The sequence below is a fragment of the Astyanax mexicanus genome, chromosome 13, assembly GCF_023375975.1.
Source record: "Astyanax mexicanus isolate ESR-SI-001 chromosome 13, AstMex3_surface, whole genome shotgun sequence".
In the NCBI taxonomy this organism is placed as follows: domain Eukaryota; kingdom Metazoa; phylum Chordata; class Actinopteri; order Characiformes; family Acestrorhamphidae; genus Astyanax; species Astyanax mexicanus.
In genome coordinates, this window is record NC_064420.1 from 32,227,603 (window position 1) to 32,247,430 (window position 19,828).

The window sequence follows — 19,828 nt, forward strand, 5'->3', positions numbered from 1 at the left end:
CTGAGCACCTAAAATAAATTCATTTCTGACGTTAACCGCTGCTGCCTCTGCTTCTATACATTCATTACAAGCTTTTAAATCCATAAAATAGCATAACATAAACTAAACAGGGAGGACAGCACCCTTTTTTGTTAAGAGTAAGACCTGTGGCATGTTTAAAATGCCTCCAGGCCTAGTAGTAGGAAGTCAAGCCTGACTGACACTGTAGTAGCCAGAGAAGGTATTTTAGGAGCCTTATCTTATGAAAACATAATATATTTTAATATAATGAAAGTCTGTTAAAGTATGTGTGGAATAGTGAAAGAATATATGTTTAATTTGTGCTTAAATGACAGGAGGTATTTAGTTAGTTTGGCCAATGTTATTTCATGTTTGTGTCTTTAAAATATAATTGTAAAGGGTATGAAGAACAGTATCATTACAGTGGTATGAAGAACAGGGTGAAAGAAGGATAATTAAATATGCATAGAAACAGATAGACTACAGTCTGTTATTGTAGAACTATAATACACAGCTCTGGAAAAAAATAGACCACTTCAGTTTCTGAATCAGTTTCTCTGATTTTACTATTTATAGGTATATGTTTGAGTAAAATTAACACTGTTGTTTTATTCTATTAAATATGGTCATTTAGAGCATTTATTTTCAGAAAATGAGAAATGGCTAAAATACCATAAAAGTGCAGAGCTTTTAGACCTCAAATAATGCAAAGAAAACAAGTTCATATTCATTAAGTTTTAAAAGAAATCAATATTTAAAATAAATCAACAGAAATCAATATTTGGTGGAATAACCCTGTTGTTTAATCACAGTTTGCATGCATCTTGGCATGTTCTCCTCCACCAGTCACACACACTGCTTTTGGATAACTTTATGCCTTTATTCCTGGTGCAAAAATTCAAGCAGTCCAGCTTGGTTTGATGGCTTGTGATAATCTTCTTGATTATATTCCAAAGGTTTTCAATCTGTTAAAATCAAAGAAACTCATAATTTTTAAGTGGCCTCTTATTTTTTTCAAAGCTGTATATAGTGTAGTTAGAATGTACAATGTAACTACACTATATGGTTAGTGGATCTAAAAAAATTATGATTGTAGAAACAAGAAAGTGGTCAAATTATTCTGAATAGACTTTGTGTTTGTTGGTTTGTGGACAGGTGCTCTTCAAAGGTTTTCTTTTAAAACCCTCACTCTGCTGTAAAGGTTTTTAATTTTGGAACACTGCTGCTTCTACAAGTTTTTACCAAAAAAAACATTGGTGATGTCAAGTAGCCACTGTTTTTGATGATCAGTCCTGGATCACAAACTCCACTGCACTGGAACTCCACTACCCCAGAGAACACAGTTCAACTGCTCCACAGACCATACTTTTTTATTCTGAAGCTTTATACCCCTCTGGCAAATGCTTTGCTTTGGATATAACATTAGGTTTATGTGCAGCTCCTGCAAAGAATCCCATTAGCAATTAGCAATTTCCAACATCTTTAATTGAATTTGAGCACATTTTAGAGAAAAAAATATAGAGTGCATTTAAATGAATGTGTATCCCACAAACATTTTGTCTTATTGATTCTACACATTGAAAAAAAACAACAAAACAACAACCTCCATTGCTCAAAGCAGAAAAAAATGCATTTATTGCAATAGCGCATTTTCATTTGTTCATTGGTTACGGCCAGTTCATGTCACTCAACACACAAACATACATTGCATTTCAGGTCTATTAAAGCCACACACACTGATGCTTAAAATTCAACGATAGTGAGGGAGAAAGAAGCATCAACTCAAATCATTGTTTTCAAAGATTTGCTTTTACATCAAAACTTTCTTTTTTTTACTTTATTTACCAATACAAAACAGTACTGCCTCTATTACTTCAACCAATTAAACACAGTGCGCATCTAGGCAGTGTGGTTCTCAATAATAACAGACAACTGTAATACTGTAGCTCTAAAAACTTGGCATTTAAAAAATATATATCAATGCAAAATGTTTCAAAAGTAGGTAGCAATTTAATTTTAGCCTACTATAACCAGTTTTACAACTCTAATAAAAGCATCACTTCGATTTCATGTGTGCACACAGTGCTCAACATTTGGCAAATTGATAGTTTGCTGAAACATGTAGCTGCTATAATGACAGGAAATCATAGGTGAAGATATGTAAAAGTGCCTTACTAATACAAGCGTGTCTATGTATGACATGCACGTTGCAGTCATGCCAATGTATCTCATTACAAAATAGTCAGAAATAAAATGTAATACATAAACAATAAAATCATTAGAAACAGAATATAACTGTTCCAGATTGTTCAGTGCCAATCAAACACATTCGCTTAACTTACTTTTTAAGAGCAACGTACTTAAAACAAAACATGCTTTCTTGTGTTACAACACTATATTATAGCAAACATGATATTACAGAGAATGATGAGCCTTTTTTATCACACAAATCTCTGACAGGGTGTCAAATGTATAGCCGATTAAATATTATCAGGACAATCAACTAGAGTAGTCCACTAAGTCCACTAGCCAAGCCTAAGTGCTTAATCTAAATAGGCAGTAGGTGCTTGTTCATATCTACTCTAGTAGTTCTCTATTCTTTAGTGTTCAGCAAGAGGCATGTGTTTTCTATTTGCTCAGTCACACAAACACTAGGCCTCAAAGCGCATCATACTAAGTACTAATGAGGGGATGTTATTATTCAAATATAACATGCAAATAAGTGTGTGACAATAATACTAAAAGGATTTGTTGTCATGCACAACCCCTAGGAAAATAACACATAATTTAGTATTCAGGATGTATTTGTGCAGGCAACCTTTTTGAATATGTTTAAACAGATGGGTGGTTAGCAACCCAGAGGGAGAGCCTTGATTAACTGAAGACTTGAAACAGAGAAATAAACATAATCCCAGTTAACAGAGTGTCCCTCAAGACTGGAACTCAGAACCACCACCATGGATTGTAAATCAGGATGAGGAGTTTACAATTGAAGTCATTAGCAATATCACATGTGTGAGGAGTGAATAAAGTAGTGATTAAAAGGATGGGAAATTAGGCTCAAGAAAACTCTTCTGAAATCAAACGCAGGTCCAAGCTTCTCTTCATGTCCAAGACAGTAAATTGACAAACTGTAAGGATAGAATAATGGATGGATTAAAACTTAGGAGATAGCAGTTTTTTGTTTTCACACAAGACACAATTTTTAAGAATATACATATCAATGGAATAGTTAGTCCAAGATTTCCACATTTCTCCAAATGTAGTTAACTGGCCATGACATGTGTCATGCCTAAATTTTGTTTATTAGGCTAACATGATACCTGACTGAATTACAAGCACCCAACACATCCTCTTTATCAGAGTTTCCTCTCCACATAACAGTAAGAGCAGACATACATAAGTTTGGGATGTTTTAAGCTTAGCGCATTCAAACATAGACACAGATTTTCTTTTTTTTTATAAAGCGGGTGACTATAAGTTATACAACACACTCCCATCTTTCTGCTTTGTGTCTGAAAGCTATGCTATGCTTTAAATAGCTCCAAATAATGTTAAATAGCCTGTTGGGACGTTGGGTTAAGAAAACTAACTACCTTAGACTGCATTCATGTTCAATACAATACTACAAAAGAAACAAACTTTTGAAAGTGGGGTTTGTGAAATAAGGTTAATTGCAGAAAAAATAAAATTATGACAGATAAAATACATACCAAATAATAAAGCATGAATAAGAACAGGCAGTAAAGTGTTGTCACTCCAGACTGAGAAGCTCCACGTCAAAGATGAGGGTGGCGTTTGGCGGGATGATTCCAGGGTGACCTTTATTACCATAGGCAAAGTCTGGAGAGCAGGTCAGTTTCGCTCGCTGGCCTACGCTCATCTAAAATCATACAAGCAAACAGAGGAGAACAGAGGGGTCAGCTTTTTTTAAGTGTATATAGAGAAGTAAAAAAGTATTTTGCTGTCTTATTATGTCATTATATCACACAATGTTTCTGAATGTTCAACTACATTTTTATATAATTTAACTTGCAATGCAGCTTTTAAATTAAAGTAAGATAAATAACATTTTTTGTAGATTAAGGTTTATTTAAAGCCCATCAAAATGTAATTGCCCCCTAAACCCAATATCTAAAATAATCTCTTTTTTTTTTCAAGTTTCTTAGAAACACGAAAGATTATTCAAGGAACACGGAAGCCTGCACTGAATAAAAAAGCAAGAGTATAGATGTTTCAATCCGTTATTCTACAGTGGACATTAGGGCTGCAACTAATGATTATTTTGGTAGTCTACTAATCTGATTATTATTTTTTTGATTAGTCGATAAGTCAACGATTATTTCCGCCATGTTCTCCATCCCTAGAAACGATAGAAACAGCTAAACATGAGCTTTAAAATGTCTAGATGTTGTTTAAATGTGGAAAGTACTTTATATTTAGTAAGTAAATATGTAACCTGTTGTGTTTGGGCACTTTTGGAAACACAGATTTTAGTGTAAGTTGAGTGTAAGCTGTGTAAGTGAGCCATTTACCCATCTTCCATTGCGCTTCTTTCCACAGCACTTTGTATAATGTGGTACTGTTACAAATTAACGATTAATTCGACAATGATATTTGTAGTCGACAATTCAATATAGACGCATGTGACCTAAAGTTCTCACATGTCACATGCCCCTCACATGATCCTCCAAACCCCAGAAGACAATGTGATTTAATAAATAGCAAAAAATACGAATCTAAATCTATTTAAAAAAACATGTACAATACAATTCATCATTCATCCCACCTGGTGACATGGTGCCGAAAGTATGAATCCAAAAAGCTTCCAGTTTTAAGATCTGTAATAATAATATCTCCATCTCTTCTACCCAGGGTAACCATTTCAGTGCCAATGCATCTGAGGTCTTGAACAATGTGATTTGACTCTATAAAATATGAAATGTGGTCTGACCAACATATCCCATAGAGCATGGACAATGCAGAAAATAAATAATGTTACTGTGATTCGGATAGACTATGCATTGTTAAGCTTCAGAAAGAGCGCAAGGGGAAGGATCTTTGACCCAACACCAAATTAATACCTACTGTGTGGTGGTCATTGAGGAACAGGATAAAAAGAAGGATAATAAAGCATGCAGAGAAACAAATAGACTACAATCTGTAATTATAGAGCTACAAAGTGCTAATATGGTCAATGGATATGACAAAAAAGAGAAAGCGGTAACAAGGTGGTCATCATAAAATTGTGTATAAATAAAAAATACATTATATTGTGTGTATAATACAAATGAACAAATATACTGAAATATCAAGTATGAATAGCCATTATGATTTCTGCACACAACAAACAAAAGGCTTCCATGATTCCATTTTTGGTTTAACAAACATTTTTTGAGACATTTGAATCTAATATTTAAAAAGGAATAAAATATAAAAAATTGGTCAATTTTCCATCCCTATTTTTACATGTAGTAGTTTTAAGCCCACAAATATCCATGTACAATTCTGTCAGTGTTGGATTAAATTTAAAACATCTTTACAACTTAACCTTCTTTTGATATTTACAGACAAAAATGTAACCCTTTATGCTAGCTTAACAAACCCGACTGTCGCACATAACAGGCACTTCTAAAAGAGCTGAGCACTTGTCTAGCGTTATTCCACTAGAGTGGAGACTAAAGAGCACTCTCACAGCTGAAAGCAGCGCACTGCATCAATCTTCCCATTACATATACGGCCAACTGACTCATTACTGACCCCAGCTAGTTCAGTAGCGGAACTACACCCCGTGAATCACAACAAGCAAAAAAGAGCAGAACTATGACTGCGATAAATGTTTCATATATTCCAGGAAAGGAAGTCACTCCTGATGTGGGTTAAGCTGGTAAAACATGCATGTGTTCCCTAGTGAGAATCACTCCACAATATTGAAAGAGACAGCTCAGCTGTGTGGGAGGGATACAGATTTGTAGCTTTTAAAATTCAGAACATTTGTTTTCAGGCTAGTGGTCAACTTGGCATTGCTACAGAGCAACACACACCTGCACAACACCTTCCTCCCAGCCCCGAATCACTTCCTGTTTACCAATCTTGAACTTGAATGGCTTGTCACGGTCACGGGAAGAGTCGAACTTCCGTCCGTCTGTCAGAGAGCCTGCGGGTTGAGAGCAAACAGGGAAGGGGGAAAGACATCTTTTATTAAGAGAATGAATCTCCACTCACACAAGCATAAAACTGGCAAACCCTTAAGGCTGCTATTATGTAATGCATTAGAGACGTAATCTTGAGGACTGTGCACTCATCAGGATTGTACATCCACAATACTGAATCTATCCTACACATATTCTGGGCTGAATGTATTTCAGGGGCAGATACGTATGAAAGGATTCCACTTAGTGCCACTGAAATAGCCCCAGCAGCTGTTCCAGACGAATCTGGCTGTGTGTGTCCATCTTTAGCAGCAGTGATTTACACAACAGACACATCCGAGCCACTAATTAATGTTATACGTGCAAGACAGCACAAGGAAGTCATTCAAGCAGGCCTGTGTTTTACATGGTTTAGTTGATGTGCTAACATTCATTACACAAGCTCCTGCTTTCCTGAAGAGAACAAATGTAGAACAAAAGTAGATTGAATGTAAGTGTTTATGTTAGAGCAACATTTTAAATGTTTCATTTTAAAAGCACCAGTCCCTAAGACTAGAAATGGCAGTACTAATTCTTAGCTGGAATTTAATTCAATTAATGGTACTAGTGATCTGGCATAAACATTTTTGTAATGGTCCCAAAGTTGTCTGGTAGGTTTGTTGAATGTAATAGTTAAACATTTTGGCAGTATTTTATAACTGAAAAAATAGCAAAGAAAAATACAGTCAAAAACACAGATTTTCACACAGCAATGTATGTACATTACCCTGCATTAAACGTGTTTTTCAACATGCTTGGAGCAAATTCTCACCAGAGATGCATCTAAATGCCCAAATCCCTAAAACCTACAGACTGTCATTTAAAAAATGAGATTAAAACGAGGACAGGCCCCATTCATCCAAATCATGTAATTTTCATGTAATCATTTTTATATATATATTGTCAAATTTATATATATATATAGTCAAAATGTTAAATGTCATTTTGACCACTTTTTACAGCCATGTTTTTTTCAAGAGAGTGATGACAAACACTGACAAGCCAAAAGTTACAGGATAGTAACAAGTATAGTGTTCCATGACAAAAAACTAAAGAACAATGTCCTGGCCTGTGAGATGTGTGTGATACTGGACAGATATAATCTGTCTCTAGTAGATATATAACGGGAAATGAGAACAGTGTGAATTTTTCTTTTGCTAAAAACAGCAACAAAAAAATAGTACCCTAATATGATAATTAGGGGTGGGTGATATGGCACAATATTTGAGGGTATAATATCAATTACGATATTAAAACATGTTGTAGATATTTTGGCATCCGATACGATATGGTACTGTTCTTTTAAACAAACACACAGGAGAACATTGATGGTCGCACTAATATTGACATTTCATTTTAATACTGTCTGATATAAGACTTACACAGCTCAGCTCTGTAAAAAATTAAGAGACCACTTCAAAATAAACATTAGTTTCTCAGATTTTACTAGTTATAGGTATATGTTTGAGTAAAATGAGCTTGGGGTTTTATTCTATAAACCACTGACAACATTTCTCCCAAGTTACAAATACAAGTACTGTCATTTAGAGCATTTACTTGCAGAAAATGACAAATGGTCAAAATAATGAAAAAGGTACAGTGCTTTCAAACCTTAAATAATGCAAGAAAAACAAATTCATATTAATTTAGAAACAACAATGCTAATGTTTTTTAAGAGTTCAGAAATCAATATTTGGTGGAATAACTCTGATTATTAATCACAGCTTTCATGCATCTTGGCATGCTCTTCAAAAGTCTTTCACACTGCTTTTGGGTGACCTTATTTCAATCCTGGCACAAAAATTCAAGCCTGTGACCATCCAACATCTTACATGATAACATGATTCAGAGGTTGAATTTTTTTTTGTGCCAGGAGTGGCATAAGGTCACCCAAAAGCAGTGTGAAAGACTGGTGAAGAGAATGCCAAGACACGAGAAAGCTGTGACAAAAAATCTGGGTTATTCTGCGAAATTATTAATTCTGAACTCTTCCTTAGATAAAACTTTAGTATTGTTGTTGTTTCTAAATGAATATGAACTTGTTTTCCTTGCATTATTTGAGCATTATTGACCATTTCTTATTTTCTGCAATTAAATGTTCTAAATGACAATATTTTTATTTGGAATTTTGGAGACATATCATCAGTAGTTTATAGAATAAAACAACTATGTTCATTGTACTCAAACCTATATATTTGATAGTTAAATCAAAGAAACTAATTTTTATTTTGAAGTGGTCTCTTATTTTTTTCCAGAGCTGTATAAACTAGCTGAGATATGTCAGACTTGTCATAACTATAATCAAATCTTAGTTCAGTCAGTCAGTCAGTGTTCCCAGTGTAAATATGAACCATCTGTATGTTGTGTTTAGGTCTGCTGAAGTGTGATAAATATTTTAGCAGTACTTAATTACTTAGTTAACTAGTTAGTTAGCTAGCTATAGCTAGCTGCTGTCTGGGCAGACAAACTGCTGACAGCAACATAGAGCAGGAGTGTCCAAACTACGGCCCGGGTATTTTAGAAATAGAATGAAAGTTGGCACGCTGGTTTTTATAATGTGAGATTCAAAGTTTGACCGCTTGGTGCCAAAGAGTCTAAAAGCGGCGAGAGTGAAGTTTTAGCGCTGAAAAACGGGCCAAAGAGTCTAAAAGCGGAGAGATTACGCGTTTCTAGCGCAAAAAAAACGGCCAAAGAGTCTAAAAGCGGAGAGAGGGCGCATTTTTTAGCACCCAAAAACGGTCAAAAAGTCTAAAAGCGGAGAGAGTGCACGTTTCTAGCGCAGAAAACGGGCCAAAGAGTCTAAAAGCGGAGAGGGTGAGCATTTCTAGCGCAGAAAAACGGGCCAAAGATCTAAAAACAGAGAGAGTGCAAGTTTCTAGCGCAGAAAAAGGGCAAATGAGTCTAAAAATTGCCGTAATTAAGGAGTTTAATATTAAGAGACATCATGAAATGAAACATCAATTTGAAAAATCACAACACTGTCAAAGATAAAGATAGTAAGTCAAGTAAAATGATGTTTAAATGAAAGTAATCAGGAAAATGTATTATTTAAAGTGGTATATTTCATTATTTGTTTTATTAGAGTCTTTGGCCCGTGACTTCAAATATATTTCTCCTTCTGGCCCCCAACAAAAAAAAAAAGTTTAGACACCCCTAACATAGAGCATATCCCAGGAGAGCCAGTCTCCAGACAGACAGACAGTCAGACAGTGTTAGCTAATCCCTTCTATCCAGTAAAGCTAGGGGATGATGGGACGTGGGCTTAAAACCACATCATAACAGAACTGCACACTCCCAAATCACCCTTCCTTCACTAGCTTAGCTGACTAGCTGACTTGCTAACTTAGCTACTACTATTACTCTCAACTGAAAAAAACAGCAGCTACAAATCTAACTTAGCTATTTAACGCTTGTTTGTTTGGATGTGAGGATGGAGTCTGCAGCAGATATCCAAAACTACTCCCACTTCTATTAGACAGCTAGCTGCTATTGATGTAACGTTAACGTTAAACGCCTAACAGTTACGCTAATTCCTTTATTAGCTATACAGATAGCTGATTAACTAGTTAGCTAACTAGCTAACTTATAACTCACGTGTTTCACAGTTTACAGCCAAAACAAGCAAACTAGGGAGTGAAATGTTCAACTCACCAACATAATGCACCACACAGGTCTGTCCTTTTTTGGGAAAAGTCCTTCCTGTGACGAGCAGCGCGAAGGGAAAAATGGAATAAATCCTCAGAAACGAAGGACATTTTAAACATTTTAACCAGTGTAAATTATGTTTTTTATTATTTACCGTCGCCAGGGGTTATGGTCTCAATCTCGACTCCCATTTTAGGCGTCTGTCTGCTCCTTCCAGACTCTCACAGCGATCTGTTTCTTCCTCAGCGTCTCCCTCTCTCTCTCTCTATCTGCTCTCTCCGCCGTAGGGATGTCCAACTCCTGAATGAACCGCTCGATTCGCTTCTATGAACGGTTCAACAGAACCGACTCGCAAGAGAGTGAATCACCACTCCTTCATAGTTGATAACCTGATAGCAAAAATGATGGAAAAGACTAATTATTATATAATAACACTGCACATAGAGTAATTTTATTTACAAACAAACAGAATTTTATTTGTATTTTCCCAGGATTTTCCTGAGTAAGGAGCTATCAAGGGGCCACAATATTCATTGAGGGGCCAAGTTTTAGTTCACCAGTAACACCATGTTTACATGGTGTTGAACATAACACTTGAACATAATAATAAACTTGAACATAATAATAAAAAACAAACTAAGAGTTAATTTTGTGCCAAAAGTGTTACATGAAATAAATCGGCACTTAAGATTTTTAGGAACAAAACAGAGACTGTAAAAAAAGATGGACGCCGTGTCGCCGATCCCATTCATTCAATGAAAATGAAGCCAAAATCTTCCTCCATGTTGGCGATCCTGATACCCGAGTCTGCACAGTAGAGACCAGAGGAGGGAGAAAGACTGCGGAGAGACAGCCCGCTCATTTAAATAACCCCGCCCCTGAGGGCTGCCTCAAGGTGCTTACACACTGAACGCGGTATGCCGCGCGGCATTCCGCTGTGCTGCCGCTCTGCTCTATGCTGGTCAGTTGCGGGTGCGTTGCGCTGCTGCTGACGCCAAGCGTCTCCTGCTGATAATAGGCGGAGTTTTCTAAAACCCATCACCTCTGCGAGCGGTGTTTTGTAGTTTTGAGCCTCTACAGCCTCTGTGGATCTGTATCTGTTTCTCAGCCTCAGAACAAAGCTCTGATTCTTCTCTTCCTCCTGTTATCTCTATATGAGTGTAGGGAAGTGATGTACAGCTGAGGGGATTCACTAATCGCTATTATTAGTCTCTCGCGCACGTTTATTGTTGTTTGGACTACAGTTTCTCTCTAGTCGCGTGAGTTCACGTCATGCGTTTTCTGCCGAGGTACCGCTTGCCGCGAGGTCAAAGTTGAACCATGTTGAACTTTGCCCGCGGTAAGCGGTAGCGCGGTGGAGGCGTGGTTATGGGCGGGGAAACGCGCCGCTTTCCGCTCTGCTCCGCGGCAGCGACGCACCGCTCTACCGCTCTAGACACTATTGAATCCTATGGGGGTCAGCGTACCGCGCCGCACCTACCGCGTGCAGTGTGCAAGCACCTTCACGGTCACAGGCTGCAGAGCGGAGCGGAGCTGACAGTCTGTTATTGGTCCCGCCCATAACCAGCCCTTTTACAATAACCACATTGTATAGAGCTGAATAACGTTTTTAAAAACGAATTCTGTGGGGATATAAAAATTTGACAATATAAGCAGATGTTACACTAGCTGTTGCATTTAAATAATGGAAGTAGAATTACAGTATATTAGAAAAAAAATGTGATTGAAAGCTGTCTGTTTTGCCATTGAAACCAATGGGGATGGGTGGGGTCACACGGTTTTCTGAAACCGAACAGTAGGGGGGCGCCCGACCTGTGGTGGCTTCACTTTTGACAGAAGATGCTCTGTCCAGCTATACACAATCTATGAAACAAAATGACATAGTATATGTTGCAACTTCAAACTTCAAAATATATGTATGGGTTTTGCCAGTCTTTGCCTTTATTTTTTGTGTTTTTGTGATTAGTTTTGTGGATTTTGTGACCTTGAATTAATGGTAATTTAAAGTAGTACTACTACTGGTAAAAAAAATATATGAAAGTTAAATAAATAAAATCGTAATAACTATTATTATAATTATTTTTTCATTAATTCAACAGTATCATAAAAAAGACAAAGGCAAAGGTCAAACAGCCTTTTCTGTTTGGCCTTTGCTCAAACCGAGTATTAGTCGATGAGTTGATGTAGTGGGATTAAACTCATTTACTGGTGTTGTTTTTTTCTATACTGTGCATGAAAGAAGTGATGGAATTAGTGCGAGTGAATCAGTGAATCTTTGAATTGGAGCGGCAGACAGATGAAATGAATCGGTTCAGTAATTTGAATCGAATTTGTCATCACTACAAAACCATTGCGGAATCACGTGACCCCCCCCTCTTTCCCAAATAACAGACAGACAGGGATTAGCAGGCTGTTAGTCATTCATACAGCCAACAGGATTTTCCAAACCTTTACAACACTGATTTATTAGCTTCATAACTAGAGGAACACAGCCTTAAGAATGGGTGCCTTTAAACTCTGCCTTTTTATCTTTTTTTAAAACTCTAATAACACAAGTATTTAACTTGTATTAAGTATTAAGTATATAAACATGTACAGTACTGGTCAAACTCAGGCAGCTTTACTTATTTTTTTACAAGGTTTCTAATCTGAAGATGGTTACAAAACTCATGTAATGTTTAAAAAGCATGTTTAAAAAGCAAGTCCAATAATTAATTTCTCTCAAGAAAGTCTTAATTTTAATGAAATTGCTGACTGCATGTCCAAATAATGGATATGTATGACAAAGAAATCACTCCTGTTATAATGGCACTCATTCCTGTTACTGCCTCTCATTCATGTTACTTTTTAGGTTTTGAGTAACAAAAATGAAAGTAACAGGAATGAGCTTTTAGCATAGAATTAGCAAAACCATTAAAAAATAGCTAAACGGACACTGAGCACAATCTAGTGATTTTCTCAAAATTTGCATTTTAAAAATAAACAAATAAGTTTATCTCATTTAAATAACAGGAATGAGTGTGGAGATTGACCTCCTCAGTCACAGTTACAATAAGATCAAATATACAGAAAAAACTAATGAGGGAACTTAATTTTGGTCTTCCCATGATCTTCAGAACAACCAACTGATGTCCCTTGTGACTTGTAGAATTTTCCAGATGTTTTATGGTAACAGGAATGAACTAAAATGTGTATTTTAACTTAAATATTATGGATTTGTTATGAAAAAAAAACAGGGGTGCCTAATTTTTTTCATACCACTGTAAGATGCAGCCTTCACTTTGGAAAGCAGCTAATGCTACTATCACTGTTAGAGTAAATGTTGGCATGTTCTTTCTCCAGATCAAATAAAGCTCTCTAGAAGCTCATAGCTCATCTCTTGGATTGCTATGGCATCACTGTGGATCCAAACTGTGATATTCCATTGTTGAGCCAATGCTTGTACAGTTCTGTCACTCAGGACACAAGTTACTCATCTCTTAATTGAATCATTACACAAGCAAGGGTTGTGTTTCAGAGAATTTATACCTCTCTGCAGTGTCCCCCTCTCTGCAATATTGTCAGCGATTCTGTTACATAACACACTTCATACTACCACTCTGCAAGCCCACCGGCTGGAGCTGGTGCATGGGCACACTGAGCAAAGTGCTACAGCTTCTCTGAAGCCAGTTATGCAGAGTGATTTATAATGCATAAGGATTTGGGCACAGAAAAAGTAGTGTGTGGTGCAGGGACACACTTAACAAATTGTGTGCTCATGAGAGGGTGCTACTGACCTTAGAAAAGTCCTTTGAAAAGATAGGTGGTGTATGGAGTACATTTTGTGGCAATAGTTTTACGCAAAAACAAATAAAATCCACAATCAATATTTTAACAATGAAAAGGAAAGTGTATGTTGTAAATTCTATGATTAGGAGATTGCTGGTTCGAATCCTGGTCATGCAGCCTGCCGTCATCTGCCGGAGCCCCGAGAGAGAATAATTGGCCTTGCTCTCTTTGGGTGGGTAGATGGTGGTCTTTCCCCTCATCATTTGTAGGGTGATGTCGATCAGCACAAGGCGTCTGTGAGCTAATGTATCGAAACTGAGTCGCTGCGCTTTCCTCCGAGTGATGCTACTCAGCAATGCTGCATCGGCAGCAGTTTGAAAAGAGGTGGTGGCTGACTTCACATCAGATGAAGCATTCTAGTCTTCTACTTTAAGGAAAACCTAGAATTAGCCTGACCTGAGCTGATTTTATATTGTAAAATTAATTGGCAACATGGCATACCGAGCCATTCTGCACCCCAATAAAATATTTCACTCATGTTTGAGTGTGATTTTATACTTTTATAGTATATAATCAGCTTGATTATAAATAAACTATTCATCTGATGTGTGTAATTGTTCTGGCCCAAGATGGAAAAAAGTCCTTCAAAATCACACTGTAACATCAGTCAAATTTATTTATTTATTTATTTATTTTTTGTGCACAATGGCTCTGTATGCCATGTTGCCAATTAATTTTAAAGTATAAAATCAGCTTGGGTCAGACTAATTCCAGGTTTTCCTTGAAGTAGTAGGCTAGATATCTTCATGAGATCAAAGATAGTCTGTGTTCTGTACAACAGGAAGAGGAAAAGAAACATACGGTCACATAATGAGCCATGCAGTTGAAATTGTTTGCTTTTGTTGGCCATAATGAAGATGAGGTCTGTGGGGGGTGAATTTCCATGCCTAAATGAGTGTGTGTGTTCATACTGACCACTCTGAGCTTTAGTATTTTACCTGATTAATGTGATTAATGATCTGATATTAATCCCAGCTGGAACACAACCAAGAAATGTGGTTGAAATGTGACTAAAGTAATGTGTGTTGTTGTTTCAACATTGAAACAACGTTGAATCAACATTTAATGTTCAATGGTTGTGCTAAGGTTAAAATTTTAACGTTGAATCAACATAATGTCCTTAACCTTCTGCCTTTTGAATCAGCATTTTACATTTGATCACCATATTATTTCTAAAAACGGTTGGATGGAGGAATGAAACAGTGTTTTACTTCTATTGGCAGTAACTGCTTTATAACTTAACATCATGTTCATGTTCTAATAGTTTTACTGTTTTTGAGATCAGATGTGGAATCAGATTGGTAGTGGTGGGTAACTTTCTTTATACTCCATCTGTATGCTTTATTACAGTGATGTAAGTTTGTTAACCATAGGATTTTCAAATTTTAGTGAGCTATGGTTTATTAAAGGTTTAATGTATGACGTTGAAACAACGTTGCCATATCAACGTTGATTCACTTTTCAAAATCAACAGTTCACAGCAAAAACTGGAGAGTTGAAATTTCAGAGTTAAACAGCTGAGAGTTGATTTTCACTCCTCAAAGTGTCATTTTAACTCTTTCAGATTTAAATGGTGTTCCGAGTTGAGTTCCGAGTTGAATATTTCAGTGTTAATCCCACTAAACCCAATAAATACTGGCCAACTCCACAGAGATTTAATTAAACTCCGCCCAGTTAAACACGTTATTTGCATAATGGGTGTGTCCCCCAGATCCTAACTTACCATCAGTGTGAAATCTTGCCCACCAGGGCTACCTTCCATTGGCTATTGTGTAATGTTTTGTTTAATGGTTGTTTGTCTGGCCAATATATTGTAGGCTATAAGAGCAAGTTACCATCCTTTGTACAGTAAGTTGTGATAAAGTGTTGGTAATGCACTAAGAAATACAATGGAAAATTACACGCTAACCTGTCCTGAATAATAATTAAATAATAAAAAGTTATCTTATTTTCATTTATATATATTTTTTAACTCTTTCCAGTGTTAGTGTAACAATTTAGGAAGTTAAAGAAATACAAAAGGTGTTAAATGTTTAGCTATTTTGAAAGTGTGGACCTATATAAACCCTGAAAAAGAGTTAAAATCAACTCTGTGGGAGTTCATTTAACACTTGCCTTTTTGCTGTGTTGATTCAACGTCATACATTAAACCTTTAATAAACCATAGCTCACTAAAATGAGTAAATCCTATGGTTAACAAAGTGTTAACAATAAACTTACATCACTGTAGTAAAGCATACAGATGGAGTATAAAAAAAGTTACCCACCACTACCAATCTGATGACGTTGAAACAACGTTGCCATATCAACGTTGATTCACTTTTCAAAATCAACAGTTGGTTCAACGTTGATTCAACCATAAATATGTAAAATATTATGTAAAATAATGCCCTCATCAGCCGTTTTGCGTCAGCTGATAGATCCTGCGGTTGAGATGCAGCTGTGCTCGCGAGCTGAAGGACAGTGCGGAGGGGTTTCCCTCTTCACTTTGGTTAAAAGACTTGCTATGTGCTCAGACTGTATAAAGCTGTTAGACTTACTTAGGGAGGGACAGATGTCTCCCGGATGCTGATTTGTAGCACATTCTGAAGGCTCTCTGCTCTATAAAACTACAAATATCTCCATAGCCTTGCCTCTGTCTCAAGACCACGGTAAAGTTAGTTTCATTTTTGATATTCGACTTTTCGGCTCTAATAACTTCTGAACGGAGGATGGTAGCCAGCAGATACTTACATAATCAGGACAGTACGACCACAGAGAGTGACGCACACCCTTCCTTTTACTGTTTGGGTGAAATTTGCGCAACGCCCTTTTAGCGTTAATACCGAAAAACTAAGCGCACTTTTCCTGTCAGAATAAAATGCATGTACTTCTAGACCACCTCTACATCTGTACACACTCATTTATTTACCTCCAAATCACTTCAGTGCATAAAAATGCCTATTAATGTTCCCACATAAGAATAGATGGCTTTAAGAAAAAAAACACCAATAGCTCCATATCCTTAGGGTTCATAAACATCAGAATAACGGGGATGTATACTTTGAGTCATGAGGAAACTTGCACACCCATTAATATTATGCAAAATGCTCAAATTTTTTATTATATTTTATATATTCACAAATTCAATAGCATTTCAGCAACTGTGTATGTCACAGCTAGGTGGCAGCAGACACGCACACCATTTATATTTTGGATACAGTGCCAATTCTAGTGAATATTACATTTTATATATTTAAAAAAATCAATAGAATTTAAACCGAATTACACAGAACACTAAAAATAAGTGTGTATGATACAGCTAGGTGTCAGAAAACACACACACACTTTGAAATTTGGATACATTGCCAATTCTACTAATTATTAAATTATATACATTTTAAAATGTAATAGCTTTCAAACCGAATTACACAGAACAATAAAAACAAGTGTGTATGATACAGTTAGGTGGCAACAAACACACACATGCTTTATATTTATGATACACTGCCAATTCTACGAATTATTAAATTTTATATATTTTAAAATGTAGTAGCTTTCAAACCGAATCACACAGAATAATAAAAACAAGTGTGTATGATACAGCTAGGTGGCAGCAGACACACACACCATTTATATTTTGGATACAGTGCCAATTCTAGTTAATATTACATTTTATATATTTAAAAAATCAATAGAATTTAAACCGAATTACACAGAACAATAAAAACAAGTGTGTATGATACAGTTAGGTGGCAACAAACACACACATGCTTTATATTTATGATAAAGTGCCAATTCTACATATTATTAAATTATATATATTTTAAAATTCAATAGCTTTTAAACTCAATTACACAGAATAATAAAAACAAGTGTGTATGCTACAGCTAGGTGGCAGCAAACACGCTCACTCTTTATATTTATGATACACTGCCAATTCTACTAATTATTAAATTTTATACATTTTAAAATTCAATAGCTTTCAAACCGAATTACACAGAACAATAAAAATAAATGTGTATGATACAGCTAGGTGGCAACAAACACACACACTCTTTAAAATTTGGATACATTGCCAATTCTACAAATTATTAAATTTTATATATTTTAAAATGCAATAGCTTTTAAACTCAATTACACAGAATAAAAAAATATTGGATACAGTGAGCCATAGTATAAACAACATAGTATAAGCCATAGTTTTAGCCATAATATAAATAACACTAAAAATAGCTGTGTATGACACAAGTCGGTGTAAAATAAAGGGTGTTATGCAAATTTGGTTATGTAAAACCAAAACATCAAAAGAAAACTTTTTACTCTCTGTGGTCATTTTGTTGTCATTTGCTAGCTACCATCATCCATTCAAAAGTTCTTACGGTGACTTTGAGTCATGGGCAGAACTGCACACCCTTTAATTTTGGAAATTGACCAATAGCTTACAATGTCCTTGGCAATATTTATTCTAACAGAGAGCATACAGTACATTTAACTGTACATTAATAAAAAAGTTTAAATGTAGTTGTGTTTGTAACAGTTTTATGTAATTATGTAACATTATGTATTATATGTTTGTATAATGTATAACATTCAGTTAGTTACATGGTATACCTTAATCATTACATTACCTTGTTATTAAATAATCCACCTATTTATTTTTGTCTCAAATATCAAATTAATAATACATGTATTATGACCACAGAGAGTAAAATGTTTTCTTTTGATGTTTTGGTTTTACATAACCGAATTTGCATAACACCCTTTATTTTACACCGACTTGTGTCATACACAGCTATTTTTAGCGTTATTTATATTATGGCTAAAACTATGGTTTATACTATGTTGTTTATACTATGGCTCACTGTATCCAATATTTTTTTATTCTGTGTAATTGAGTTTAAAAGCTATTGAATTTTAAAATGTATATAATTTAATAATTAGTAGAATTGGCAGTGTATCCAAATTTTAAAGAGTGTGTGTATTTATTGCCACCTAGCTGTATCATACACACTAGTTTTTATTGTTCTGTGTGATTTGGTGTAAAAGCTATTGAATATTAAAATATATAAAATTTAATAATTAGTAGAATTGGCAATGTATCCAAATTTTAAAGAGTGTGTGTGTTTGTTGCCACCTAGCTGTATCATACACATTTATTTTTATTGTTCTGTGTAATTTGGTTTGAATGCTATTGAATTTTAAAATGTATAAAATTTAATAATTAGTAGAATTGGCAGTGTATCATAAATATAAAGAGTGAGCGTGTTTGCTGCCACCTAGCTGTATCATACACATTTATTTTTATTGTTCTGTGTAATTCGGTTTGAAAGCTATTGCATTTTAAAATATATAAAATGTAATAATTAATAGAATTGGCAATGTATCCAAATTTTAAAGAGTGTGTGTGTTTGTTGCCACCTAGCTGTATCATACACACTAGTTTTTATTGTTCTGTGTGATTTGGTGTAAAAGCTATTGAATTTTAAAATATATAAAATTTAATAATTAGTAGAATTGGCAGTGTATCATAAATATAAAGAGTGAGCGTGTTTGCTACCACCTAGCTGTATCATACACACTTGTTTTTATTATTCTGTGTGATTCGGTTTGAAAGCTATTGAATTTTAAAATGTATATAATTTAATAATTAGTAGAATTGGCACTGTATCATAAATATAAAGCATGTGTGTGTTTGTTGCCACCTAACTGTATCATACACACTTGTTTTTATTGTTCTGTGTAATTCGGTTTAAATTCTATTGATTTTTTAAATATATAAAATGTAATATTAACTAGAATTGGCACTGTATCCAAAATATAAATGGTGTGTGTGTCTGCTGCCACCTAGCTGTATCATACACACTTGTTTTTATTATTCTGTGTGATTCGGTTTGAAAGCTACTACATTTTAAAATATATAAAATTTAATAATTTGTAGAATTGGCAGTGTATCATAAATATAAAGCGTGTGTGTGTTTGTTGCCACCTAGCTGTATCATACACACTTGTTTTTATTGTTCTGTGTAATTCGGTTTGAAAGCTATTACATTTTAAAATGTATATAATTTAATAATTAGTAGAATTGGCAATGTATCCAAATTTCAAAGCGTGTGTGTGTTTTCTGACACCTAGCTGTATCATACACACTTATTTTTAGTGTTCTGTGTAATTCGGTTTAAATT

At 35.3% G+C, this 19,828-nt stretch overlaps 1 protein-coding gene across 1 annotated transcript; it reads right to left on the reverse strand.

Annotated features, from left to right (window-relative positions):
• Positions 1-1,604: 1,604 nt before the first annotated feature.
• Positions 1,605-10,147, reverse strand: fkbp1ab (FKBP prolyl isomerase 1Ab). The gene is made up of 5 exons (XM_007250789.4): positions 9,991-10,147; positions 9,843-9,890; positions 6,045-6,157; positions 3,714-3,883; positions 1,605-3,131 (listed from the first exon to the last, which is right to left on the reverse strand). Exons 1-4 carry the CDS (start codon positions 10,025-10,027, stop codon positions 3,755-3,757), a joined length of 327 nt encoding a protein of 108 aa, XP_007250851.1. The 5' UTR covers positions 10,028-10,147; the 3' UTR covers positions 1,605-3,131; positions 3,714-3,754.
• Between the last annotated feature and the right edge of the window lie 9,681 nt (positions 10,148-19,828).

Bases quoted from the DNA above. Each gene is read 5' to 3' on its own strand.
- fkbp1ab (XM_007250789.4), bottom strand. From the start codon at position 10,027: ATGGGAGTCGAGATTGAGACCATAACCCCTGGCGACG. The intron at 6,158-9,842 runs GTGAGTTGAACA...CTCAACCCGCAG, and splicing joins CTGTGTGGTGCATTATGTTG to GCTCTCTGACAGACGGACGG. The intron at 3,884-6,044 runs GTGTGTGTTGCT...GTATGATTTTAG, and splicing joins GGGAGGAAGGTGTTGTGCAG to ATGAGCGTAGGCCAGCGAGC.